At 41.9% G+C, this 11,847-nt stretch overlaps 1 protein-coding gene across 2 annotated transcripts; it reads right to left on the bottom strand.

Annotated features, from left to right (window-relative positions):
- Nucleotides 1-2,645: 2,645 nt before the first annotated feature.
- On the bottom strand, nucleotides 2,646-6,094 carry LOC133391929 (putative nuclease HARBI1). 2 transcript variants are annotated; one of them, XR_009765357.1, is made up of 4 exons: nucleotides 5,835-6,094; nucleotides 5,539-5,768; nucleotides 5,325-5,469; nucleotides 2,646-2,809 (listed from the first exon to the last, which is right to left on the bottom strand). XR_009765357.1 is itself a non-coding variant. In XM_061648762.1 (3 exons), the coding sequence occupies exons 1-3, from the start codon at nucleotides 5,704-5,706 to the stop codon at nucleotides 2,721-2,723; spliced, it is 402 nt and encodes a 133-aa protein (XP_061504746.1). In that variant the 5' UTR covers nucleotides 5,707-6,094; the 3' UTR covers nucleotides 2,646-2,720. The 2 variants fall into 2 exon arrangements, 1 of the variants encoding a protein (XP_061504746.1); XM_061648762.1 differs by having other exon boundaries at nucleotides 5,539-6,094.
- Between the last annotated feature and the right edge of the window lie 5,753 nt (nucleotides 6,095-11,847).

The raw sequence follows: 11,847 nt of genomic DNA, 5'->3' as shown, positions 1-11,847 counted from the left end.
AAAAGTCCCGGTTAACACCGAAAGTGCATCGCATCCTCCTACCTTACCACCACGATCTTGTACTGTGTCCCTTCCTGAGCCGAACAGAAAACTCAATACACCTGAAAATTTAACACAATTGGATCGCATTGAAAAACAGGTGAACATTCTGTCCAAAGTAGCTTGTCACACACAATTTGTGACGAACTTAGTTTTAGACAATCTCTGCTACAAAGACGCAAATTCGGAAAGAAATCCCCAAATCGAAAAATGGAAAACCTTGACATGCTAGAAGAAATGGAGAGGAAATTAAAAAATGAAAGTTTATACATGGCAAAGACGATTTGCCTTTTGTTAAGTGTATTAAAAGGGACCGACAATGTTCAAGAAAGACTATCGCTAACACTCGATTTGTTATTCGATTGCGATTTTTTTTTGCCAAGTTTAGTTGGACAGGTGTTGGGTTTCCGAAAGTCAAGATTCCATTAGAAAAATACGTCTAAGTTATAAGGTTATTTAAATTCGTTGGAGGCACTAGCTTTATAGATGACTCAGCTACGGTTTCACACGAAACAGTGAAGACTTTTCTAGTTGATAAGCTAAATCACGGAAAAGCACGAAGTTTAGTGAAAGGGCTGCGAACTTCTTTTAAGCGCAAAAACAATCAATAGAATACAATAGCTTAGCAATAAGAAACGAACAGAACACACGAATTAGATTTAGCCATATAACTCTATTACTGAATACTTAACTAAAACTGAATTGAATGTGATAAATGGCTGTCATTTATGTAATTTAATGAATTCTCTGGTTGATTTAATGTTGTATGTATGTTATGTTTATGTTAAAATGAATTTACCTCATAATATTTGCCTTATACCGGGCATACTCGGTCAATAACCATTTGTTTATTGAGTCAACATACAGGGTTTTCCAAGCCACTTCAATGTTGAAACTGAAAATTTCAACCACGTTAAACGAATGCTGAAGGCTGCACAGGTGATTTAAAGTCTGAAAAGCCAGTTCAATACAAAAAGTTTTGTTTTCAAAATCGTAACACTATTTTTCAATATCGGTATAAGCCATTTCAATCTGTCAGTTTGGCGGGCTCTGTGTAGATTTGTATTATGACATCCGTTTGTGTTGTGTTTTAGAAAAATAAAATTTGACGAAACACAAACTCACAAACACACTGCCAAGATATGTATTATGAAACACAAACGGAAATCCAAAACTGTCAAACTGCTTTCCGTCAGCTTTTTGTCGAAAGGCGCCAATCTCAGATTGTTTGACCGACACAACACAACAACAGAGTTGTTGCTGCTGCTTTCACGACAAAATATAAGTATTTTATTTTAGAAATAATCAAATTTTATCATTTTAAACAAAAATATGTATACCGCCACATCCATACAAATGGCGATATGCTGAAGATACTGGTATCGTGCTGCTGTTACGGCTTAAGAAGCTGCTGTTATTTCCTTCCTCTGCTGTTGTTCGATGATAGTCGAAAGATGCAGGGCACGCCCACCCGGTTTGCGTTCAACAGCAATGGATCCCAGCTACTTCTTCAATTAGAAACTTCTTCAACAACCAACAGCATAAGCAAAAGTTATTAACACATCTAATACTGTATACACTTTTAGGAATAACAAAGACGCCCGCACATCTCGAACTCAGTACAAACGAATGGTTGATGAGTAGGAAAAGGTCCCTGATATCGCCAGAGGGATGTATAAAGGTGACCAGACCGCTTTCTGGTAGGGAATGGCTGAGCACCTTAACGCCCTGGGACCGCCGATAAGAACGGGTGCAACGTAGAAGCGGGTAAGATTAAAAGAGCAACAGAACATATTTACATTTTGCTTTTAATGTTCGCTGTTTGTTTTATAGGTGTGGTTCGATTACAAATGTGCGGTTAAAAAAACTACGTGTGAACAAAGCTTCTTTGTTGGCCACTGGTTCCAGCAAAGGCCATTGAACGACGTGGAAGAAAGAGTGACCGATTTAACTAATTTGAAGGCCACAATAGAAGGAAACGCAGGCCGCTCTTGGGGAAATTTAAACGTCAACAACAACAACAATAACAACAACAACAACAACAACAACAACAACCAACTGTTGTCAATTAGTAACATAGAGCAGCCAAACAACGACAGCGAGGCGCTAAACAACGGCTGCGAGGCGCCAAAAAACGGCAGCGAGGCGCCAAACAATGAGCAAAATCCTGTAACGGCAAAAGCTAAGTAAAAACGAAGTCGGAAGCGGTGTAGCGGCTAAATCAGAAGCTTCTTGACCTCATGAAACAAAATATTGAAGCTCAAAAAGAGTCCACAGCCGCGTTGAATAGGGCAGTTGTGATATTAGAAAATATCACAGTTGTGTTAAAAGAGGCTGTTGAACGCAAAACCGAATTGTAATTTTGTTTTCATAATTTTTAGGATTTTAGTTGTTAGTTAGCGTTTAATGTTCTTATTAAGTAAATTTCTATTAACGATCAATGAACTCTTTTTGTGATTCAAAGTTATGTGATGAACTTTAAAAAAATATAAATAAACTTGACCACTAGCTTAGTTGCGTTGCCTTTTTTTCATCTGAGCTTGACCACTAGCTTAGTTGCGTTGCCTTTTATTCATCTGAGCTTAGCTCTTCCAATCCATACGCAATACACATGTTGTGTAAGATGCAACATACGTTCGTTATTTGAGTTGCTTTTACCGTGTAGTGCAACTGTCGAGCACCTAACAAACACCTAAATCTATTTTTAGCAACCCGATCGTGCGCTCCACTATTTCTCTACCTAAAGAATGGTTTTTATTAAAGGCAGCTTCTGGTGTGTTTGGACCAGGAGTACGTTTTGGTGTTATTAACCATGGTTTTGACGGGTATCCAGCATCACATGTGAGAATTTAAAAAATTATTTACATACACAAATACCCATAGGATTTATTTATTTATTTATTTATTTATTTTTATTTTATTAATTGCTCGGCCACGTTGGGTTACAGCAATAGTACTTACTGACTATAGTATACAATTATTCACGAAGGAGTAGGAAGGAGTTTATGGTACGGAAAAGGAGCGAAGACGGGATCGGTAGACAGGATAGGAGAGGACAGCAGGAAGGGAAGGCGGAAGTGATTACATTAGTAAACGCTGCTACAGCTTGATTTATGTCATCATCAGTAAAGCACCAATCGGTACCGGCTAAAATATGATGAAGCTTTTGGTAGTCCAGTTTCCTAAAATTGAACATACGAGCCGTAGGTATTCGTTGAGAGGATGCAGGGCGAGAGTGCGTAAGGAGCACACTTGTCTCATGAGCAGGATGATGATTGTCTAGCGCGACGAGTGGAACAGGTGAAGCTATGACGGGGGAGCAGCGCTCCAAGAAGGCCTAGCATTGGCAGCATTGGCAAATAGAAGGTCCAATTGACTTCCGCGTATATTTTTTATGCCAGATAAATGCGGCAAACCGTTTACCGACATTCCATCAAGCAGAGAAACATTTTCACGAGATACACCAGTAGGAATGAAGTGATTAACGCACGATGCAAACACATCCATATCAAGCTCAGATAGACAGAGAGGCGAAACTCGTCTAGTTTTGTGCGCAATCCTCATACTTTTTGATAGTAGATGTTTAGTTGATCGATCGAAGGGATGAGAGAGCGAGATGCGCCGGGAGTGCTCTCGCTGCAAGTTATTAACGGCGAAAGAGAGTCGGACGGATTATGTGTATTAGATGCAGGGTTAGCTTCCATCAATTCGGGTAAAGTCGGTAGTTTATGAGAATCTTCAGCCGGATCAGCCGGTTTACGCTTGCTGAAAGTACTGCGTATAAGGCAAGCTCATAGGGCCATGATCTGGCGAAATAGTGAAATCAGCGTTTCGCAGTTGTGTCGTGTGGTTGATAGAAGGTGGCGAGGAAGGATGATCCGATTCACGATTAATAGGCGCAGAAGGTGCAAGGGATGCTGCAGTAGTGGGTCGCCAAACATTGACGGAGCGGGGATTTAGGTCGATGAACTCCTTAAAAGAGATCCCGCGAGGCCAGGTTGAAGCAGCCAAAGCAATAGCCCGGTGCGAATCCGGTACACCAATTTTAAAAGATACGTAGGAGAGCGTAGAAAGATCCCGGTCGCGTCGTACAAGGCTATATACCAAGATGTCGTTTGTCCCTATGTTAGAACAGGCCATTTCGCGGATCGCTTCAATCGGAGTATCAGGAGCAATACGGGAGATAAAGACCCAAGTACGGGGAGGGCGTTCAGGAACGGTCGTAATATTATTGCAGGACAACCCTGTGCCCGATGAAAGCATAGCGCGTGTAACGGTATTGGTAGGCGATGGGTCGGGAGAGCGATCCAACAATCGACGTTTAGAAGAATTCTCACCAACAGCTTGATGGGTGAGCTTAGAGGCCGCAACTGGAATCGTGGTCGTTGAGTGCGTAGCAGAAATCGCAGAATGGTGAGCACTCGATGTAGTGGTATGCGTGGCAAGATGAGAGTTGAGCTTGTTCATTAGTGAGTTGAAGGAAGTGAGAAGCTCACTGTGCATGAGATCAAGCTCCTTGATGCCATGCTTAACTTCATCAAGCGTTGTGAGTAGTGGAGCCTGTGAGTAGTTGCGTTCCATTGAGTGAGAAGCAGTAAGTGAGTCGATGAAATCTTTCACGGAACGAATTGACGATGCTGATTCCTGTTTCATCAAAGCTATCTCGTTTCTAAAACAATCCAGTGAAGAGGAAAGTTCAAGTCGCAAGCCAGCTGATGCCGCCTGCACAGAACGTGAGGAATCGCGGAAATCGGACTGCAACGATTCCAACAGGTAGGCAGCGTCACGAGAAAGGCCGTGCGAGAAGCGTAAAGTGTCAACGGCCCGCAAACGCTGAGCACAATCCGCGCAAGCCCAGAATAAATTTTGTGACTTCTTAAAATCACGCAGGAGTGGGGTTGAAAGTCCAATGCACTTATCGTGGTAATAGTGTTCACAAAGACCGAAGCACGGAATTGGATCGTTGCTAATAGCACCTTCACATTTCTTACAGATCACAGACGCCATCGCAAAATAGACCAAAGTTCGACTGAACAGTGAGTGATCACAACAACCGCAGGCGGATTGCAATGTTTATATGTTGAACCGTACAATTCACAGGTGCCGCACAAATTTGTGATACGTGAACGCGCGAGTGTAAATTAACCGAACTAAAACAATTCAAGCCTTAATCAACAAGAAAATCGCGGTAAAAAATCAACTTGGAAATAGGAGAGTGAGAGAGCACAACCAGCCGCTTTGAGTGACAAGTGACAAGTGATGGACAGGATGGTTTAATGTATTACCTAGTAGCTTGAATGCAGTTTCTCCGCGTCGATGTTTTGTTTCGAAAATGTTGTCCATTCCACTTTCATTCCAAATATGTGAATCGTGATTGGCTCCTCCGAATTTGGCATTCACATACCGAATTTTCATGAGATGGTCGCAAATCTACCAGTACGAAGAAAAATAATATTAAAATACACAACATAAGACAAAAAAACTGAAAGCTTTACTTACAATCATCGTGTTTAGGCTGTAATAGCCCTTCCGGTTAAAATGCTGATCGTAATCGTCCACTGGTGCAATAATTTTTATGTGTGTTCCATCAACACACATCACTACACCAGGGATGCCACTTTTTGAGAAGAAGTATTGTCGTGCATCTTGTTGCTCATTTGGTTCCATCGCTAAAGAGATCCATTTGTTCCCAACAGTTTCTTCGATTATGTTCAAGCACTTTGCAAAGGCTACCGAGAAAGTAGGCTGGGCAATTACTGTTTTGTAATCATTTCCTGTTCCATTTTGGTAGCTACCTTCAGCTAAAAATTGCAGAGCAGCAACCAAATTTTCATTTGGCTTAAGCCCCTTTCCTTTAACCGGTGGGAACTTGGGCTCGATTGGGCCGCCAGAATGTCAAGGAAAATTTCCTACGACACACGAATTTTTTTCTTAAATCTGAAAAGAACAACCACACATGTTTAACACGGTTTGCACAAATGAGCCGCATGCCGCATGTTGTAAGGGAGAATAGCAGGACAATTGCACAGTCGTATTTAAGTGTGTGTTTATTGTACGAAACACATTGGCGGAATGAATCGCTTACATGTTTTGACAATGTTGGTGAAAGGTTTCCCTGCCCAAGTAACAATTCATATATGCGTTATATTTGAGGGGTAGGAAATTGCCTACTTTCAACACTCCTCCTCAATTAATAGCCCTCAAATTACCTCTCATCAATCCCAAACGAATCGCAAACATATTGTGCTTTACCGTTCCTAATGACTTAGTTAGTATATCCGCATTCATGCTATCAGTAGGGCAGTACCTCAACTTAATATCGCCTCGCTGGCATAGATCCCGTATGAAATGATTGTTGTGTCCGCACAAATGAAACGTAAACACGGTGTGTACGGCACAAACAGAATATGTATTTTAACAACTAATCTTTGGTATGTGTAATACAACAAACGCACGCAATGCGGGGAGAGGACGACTGATCTCTCTCGCGCCGCGATCCTCACTAAGGACGTCACCGGATGACAGTCCTGCTGTCAACAGTAACCCTCAGGATGAGGCAGCGGTCTGCCCATAACATCTCCCCGTTTTAATTTAGCCGGTACGGCTTAAGCCGACGCAGCGGTTTTATTACGAATAAAACCGGCGTGGCAAGCGCACGGGTCATGGGACGCTATGTAACGGGGGAGAGTGCAGACCGGCCTCCATGCCATACGCTTAAAGTGTAACACAACTGTGAGCCTTTATTTCACTTTCAATTCCGCGACGATACACACAGCAAGCCGAGCCAGAACCTTCTGATCTGCTCCGGCCGATCGCGGCTTTTTATATCCTCCTTGACCCTTGCGTGAAAGAGAAGAAATGTTCTCATCCTTGTTCCTAACGAAAGTTCCAGAACCGTTCCCTGTCTCTAAATCTCGCAAACCGTTCACGGTCTCTACACTACTCCCCCCTAAATTCGCGGAGTGAAAAATTTACTTTCCTATCTACTCTGTTCAGTTGGTATGCTGGTTTGAGCCTATCAATTGATACGGACATTTGCTTACCATTTCTCTCTATCACAAAAAATTTCCTGAGTCTCTTTACCACGTTGTAAGGCCCTCCATATGGCGGTTCGAGGTCTTTCCTAACCCTATCTATCCTGACGTAGACCCTTTTGCATGTTTCTAATTCCTTAGCTACGTAAACCTTTGTTTCTGTGACGCGAGGTGATGTCGGAGATACTTTTCTAAACGCGTTTCTAAGCCTGGTTAAGTAATCAGTAACATCAGGAATATTTTTGTCTGATGGTGAAACGAAATCTGCAGGTAACCGCAAATTCTGTCCGTATACTAATTCGGCCGGAGTACATTTCAATAATTTGGTACGGAGTACATAGCTAACTCTGATTCCTAACAACATGAGAGGTAATCGTTCGGTCCATCGTTCAGAAATATCGTTAGCCATCAGTGAGCCTTATAAGTGCCTGTGAAATCTCTCCACAAGACCATTGGATTGAGGATGGTATGCTGTAGTCGATATATGATGACTTCCTAACAGTTTAGCTAGCTCTGTGAACAGTTTTGACTGGAATTGTCTACCTCTATCTGTTGTAATGTTAATAGGACAACCGAATCTTGATACGAATTCTGACACCAATGTTTTGGCTACCGTTTCTGCTGTAATATCTTCTATTGGATAAGCCTCCGGCCACCTCGTGTATCTATCTACAACTGTTAAAAGGTACGATTTGTTATCGGAAATTGGAAGCGGTCCTACAATATCAATGTGAATATGATCAAATCTACCAGCTGGAAGATCAAATTGTGCTAATGGTGAGTGCATGTGCTTATTGATATTAGCCCTCTGGCAATTTTCGCAAGCTTTGGTCCATCCTGTTATGTTTTTATTCATACTAGGCCAGAAATATTTTGATGTTATTAATTTCCGCGTGGCTCTAATCCCGGGGTGTGATAGATTGTGTTGATCCTTAAAAACGGAAAATCTAAATGGTTCAGGGATGTAAGGACGGTTGATACCTGTTGATGTCTCAAAGTATATACCTTGGTTATTTACGTTTAATTTGTTAAGTCTATACCTTGAATCACTTGATTGGTTTTCTAAACATTTTTTCAGCTCTATATCATGTTTTTGGCCCTCTACTAATTCCTCATAATTGAGAGAATTTATGGTACTAGCTTCTCCTACGCGTGACAAAGTGTCAGCAACAATATTGCTATCCCCTTTTATGTATCTGATATCCGCAGTAAACTGAGAAATGTAGTCGAGATGTCTAGCCTGTCTTGGAGTTTTCTCAGCTATTGATGAAATAGCCGTTGTGAGTGGTTTATGGTCCGTGAGAACAAAGAAATCTCGCCCTTCTACAAAATACCGGAAATGCTTAATTGCAAGGTATATTGCTAACAATTCCCTATCAAAAGCAGAATATTTCTGTTCAGCTTCTGTCAATTGCTTCGAGAAAAATGCTAGAGGTTCCCAACAACCGTTATTCTCTTGTTGCAGTACTGCACCGACCGCGACATTGGAAGCATCGGTTGTGATATTTAACTGGATTTTAACTGGATTTGAACGCTTCAAATGAAGTTTCGCAATCTGATGTCCAGCTCCATGGAAGAGTCTTTGATTTGGAGTACATTGCTATGTGCTTATGTAAAGGTCTCATAATTTCTGCGATACGAGGGATAAATCTATGGTAGTAATTTACCATCCCCACGAACCGCTGTAATTGTTTTAGTGATGTTGGTTGAGGAAAATTCGTGATTGCTTCGACCTTATCCTTAGTGGGGGTGATGCCCTGACTATTAACCTTGTGGCCAAGGAATTCTATCTGTGGTACTCCAAAAACGCATTTGGAGTGTTTTAGTTTTACATCGTTTTCGGACAATCTTTTCAGAACCTCCCTCAAATGAACAAGGTGTTCTTCCTGTGAGGTGCTTCCTATCAAGATGTCATCGATGTAAACATATACATAGTCTAGATCCTGGAAAATTGAATTCACAAAACGTTGAAAGGTTGGACCGGCATTTCGTAAACCGAAAGGCATTCTTAAAAATTCAAAAAGCCCAAAAGGAGTAGTAATCGCTGTTTTGTACACATCCTCTGGAGCAATCGGTATCAAGTGATAAGCTTTTATAATATCTAATTTTGAAAAAATTGCCATGAATTTACATAATTGCTCAAAGTTCTGAATATGTGGAATTGGGTATCTATCGGGTATTGTGGCAGCGTTTAAACGCCGATAATCCCCACACGGGCGCCAATCATTGTCTGTTTTAGCCACCATGTGCAATGGAGATGACACAGGTGAAGAAGAAGGACGGCAGATGCCCAATTCCATCATATGCTGGAATTCCGCATGGGCAGCTTTATGCCTTACTGGGTCTAATCTGCGTGGTTTTGCAACCGGAAGCTGCCCTTTGGTTTGAATGTGGTGGACAATATGATGTTTAATCGGGTTGTTGAAATCCGGGGCTTCCATTAAGGATGGAAATTCCTTCAACAAATTTGTGTAAACATCAGAAACCGCAAACAATTTTGGGGACGGAGTATCAACTTTGGCTATACTCGCTTTGGTAGATAAAGCGGTGAGTGGATCCACAACCGTTTGTTACTCAGATCAACCAATAGACCATATCGTTTGAGGAAATCTGCCCCAATGATCGGATGGTTCACTGCAGCAAGCACAAAAGTATGGGGAAAAGAACGACGTAGCCCCAAGGACACCTTTAAGAATTTTACTCCATAAGTTGGAATGGGAGTTCCGTTTGATGCAACTAACGTATCATTCGATTTTGCTAAAATGCCAAAAATGGAATTAGGAATGACAGAAACATCGGCCCCACTATCTATAAGAAATGTTAGCTTAGACTCTTCGTCATAAAGAAAAAGGCGGCTTGAATTAGAAAAAACACTCACAGATCCTGCCGTATCTGCAGCGTTTATTCGTTTTTTTGCGCGTCATTGTTATAGAAATTACATGGCTCAACACATTTTGTTGCCGCACTGCCAAACTTATAATGATACCCACAAAAAGGTTTTTTAGGTGTTCCTACTTTGCCGCGAGAAGCACTACGATTGCGCATCCGATTTCGTTCAATCGATTGATCACGGCTGCGAGAAATTCGCATCTGTTCCATTAAGCCTTTTAATTCCTGGACCTCTTTCTGAAGGGCAAATACCTTACTATTCTCGTTGCTTGACTCTTGTTTAACGCTACATGCATTCACCATCGCCCCTTTTGATGCTTCCCATATTTTGTCCGCAATAGGTAAAATCTCTTTAAGGTTAGTTTTCCCTAGTGAAATCATGGCTATTTCTATTGATTTTGGTAGTCGCCCTAACCATAAACGAAAAATCAACATATCTGAAATGTCACTGGATGATCCTGCAAGCTGCACGAGACGACGATGAAATTCCGACGGACTGCTATCTCCCATCTCGGCGTTGTAGAGAAGTTTCGAGATCCGCTGCTCCTCACTAATCGATAAGCGCGTCAGCAAAGCTTCCTTCAAATGCGTATACCGGTTGTGCGCAGGAGGATTCTGGACGATGTCGATCACTTTCTCCAGCGTCTCGGGCGGCATGGCGGTTAGAAGATGAGCATACTTGGTGCGCTCGGTTTTGGTTCTCGCGTTTTCAAACTGAACCTCTGCTTGAATAATTTGTTTAATTTGTTTAATTTGTTTATTACTCGTTCAATGGATAACAATGGATCCGTGTGAATGTTCTTAAGTCTAATATTAGATTAAAATAAGTAGTAAGATCATCTTAATAATTCGCTTCTAAGGCAGTTTTTAAAGGATTGCACTGAGGTTCCAAAATCAAACAAATGACGAACTTCGTTAAACACCCTAATCATGGAGTTGAGGGGGTCTCTAGATCCATATCCAGTTCGACTACGGTTCAGGGCAAGTAACGGACGAGAGCGAAGCTGAACAGCAGGCGCGTAAAAGTTTAACTGCTGGAGTAGGGAAGGACAGTCGATGTTATTTTGCAGTAAACCAGCCACAAATAGTTGTTGTGCGGTACGGCGTCGGATGTGGAGCGGTTGCAGTCCGAGGAGCAGAAGTCGCGATTCATAAGGTGGTAACTGACTGCCAGGTGGCCAAGGTAACAAGCGTGTTGCGTATCGGGATAAGCGACGCTGTATCGATTCCATTCTCTCAGAAAGTCTTTGGGTTGAGGGCTTCCAGACGACACAGGCGTATTCGAGTACCGGGCGGATAATACCACAGTATAACGCTTTGATGCAGACTGGGTCTTTGAAATCTCTTGTTATCCGAAACAACATGCCAAGCAATTGATTACCTCGGGTAATCACCTCCTCTGTTTGCTGGTCAAATGACAGCTTTGAATCAAGTATGACTCCGAGATCCTTCATAGTATTAGTGCGTTCTATTGGTAAACCGTTAACTGTGTAGCTGGTATTCTTAATTTCTCGTGCGCGTGTGAATGAAATGACTCGGCATTTTTCAATGCAGAGGCTCAGGCGGTTTCGATTGCACCATTGGTGAAAATCGAGAAGGTATTGTTGTAGCTCGGAGTGGTCTCTGTCATTTTTTATCGTCATGTAGATTTTAATGTCATCTGCATACATTAAATGATTCGCTGCTGGTACTACATACGATAGGTCGTTGATGAACAGTACAAACAGTAGTGGACCCAGGTTGCTACCTTGTGGCACACCAGATGATGCAATGAAAGACCTTGAATGGCACCGTGAGAAAGATACAGCATACGATCGATTGACAAGGTACGATTCTAACCAGCATATTAAATTTCGCCCAAGTCCCAACTTGTTCATCTTGGCTA

The sequence above is a fragment of the Anopheles gambiae genome, chromosome 2 (assembly GCF_943734735.2).
Source record: "Anopheles gambiae chromosome 2, idAnoGambNW_F1_1, whole genome shotgun sequence".
In the NCBI taxonomy this organism is placed as follows: domain Eukaryota; kingdom Metazoa; phylum Arthropoda; class Insecta; order Diptera; family Culicidae; genus Anopheles; species Anopheles gambiae.
Note: the sequence above shows the minus strand (reverse complement) of the source record. Positions and strands in the feature narration are given on the sequence as shown.

Coding starts and splice junctions, on each gene's coding strand:
- LOC133391929 (XM_061648762.1), bottom strand. CDS start 5,706: ATGGAACCAAATGAGCAACAAGATGCACGACAATACTTCTTCTCAAAA. Junction 5,470..5,538: donor ACAGCCTAAACACGATGATT/GTAAGTAAAGCT, acceptor TCGTACTGGTAG/ATTTGCGACCATCTCATGAA. Junction 2,810..5,324: donor AACTGCATTCAAGCTACTAG/GTAATACATTAA, acceptor CAAACACACCAG/AAGCTGCCTTTAATAAAAAC.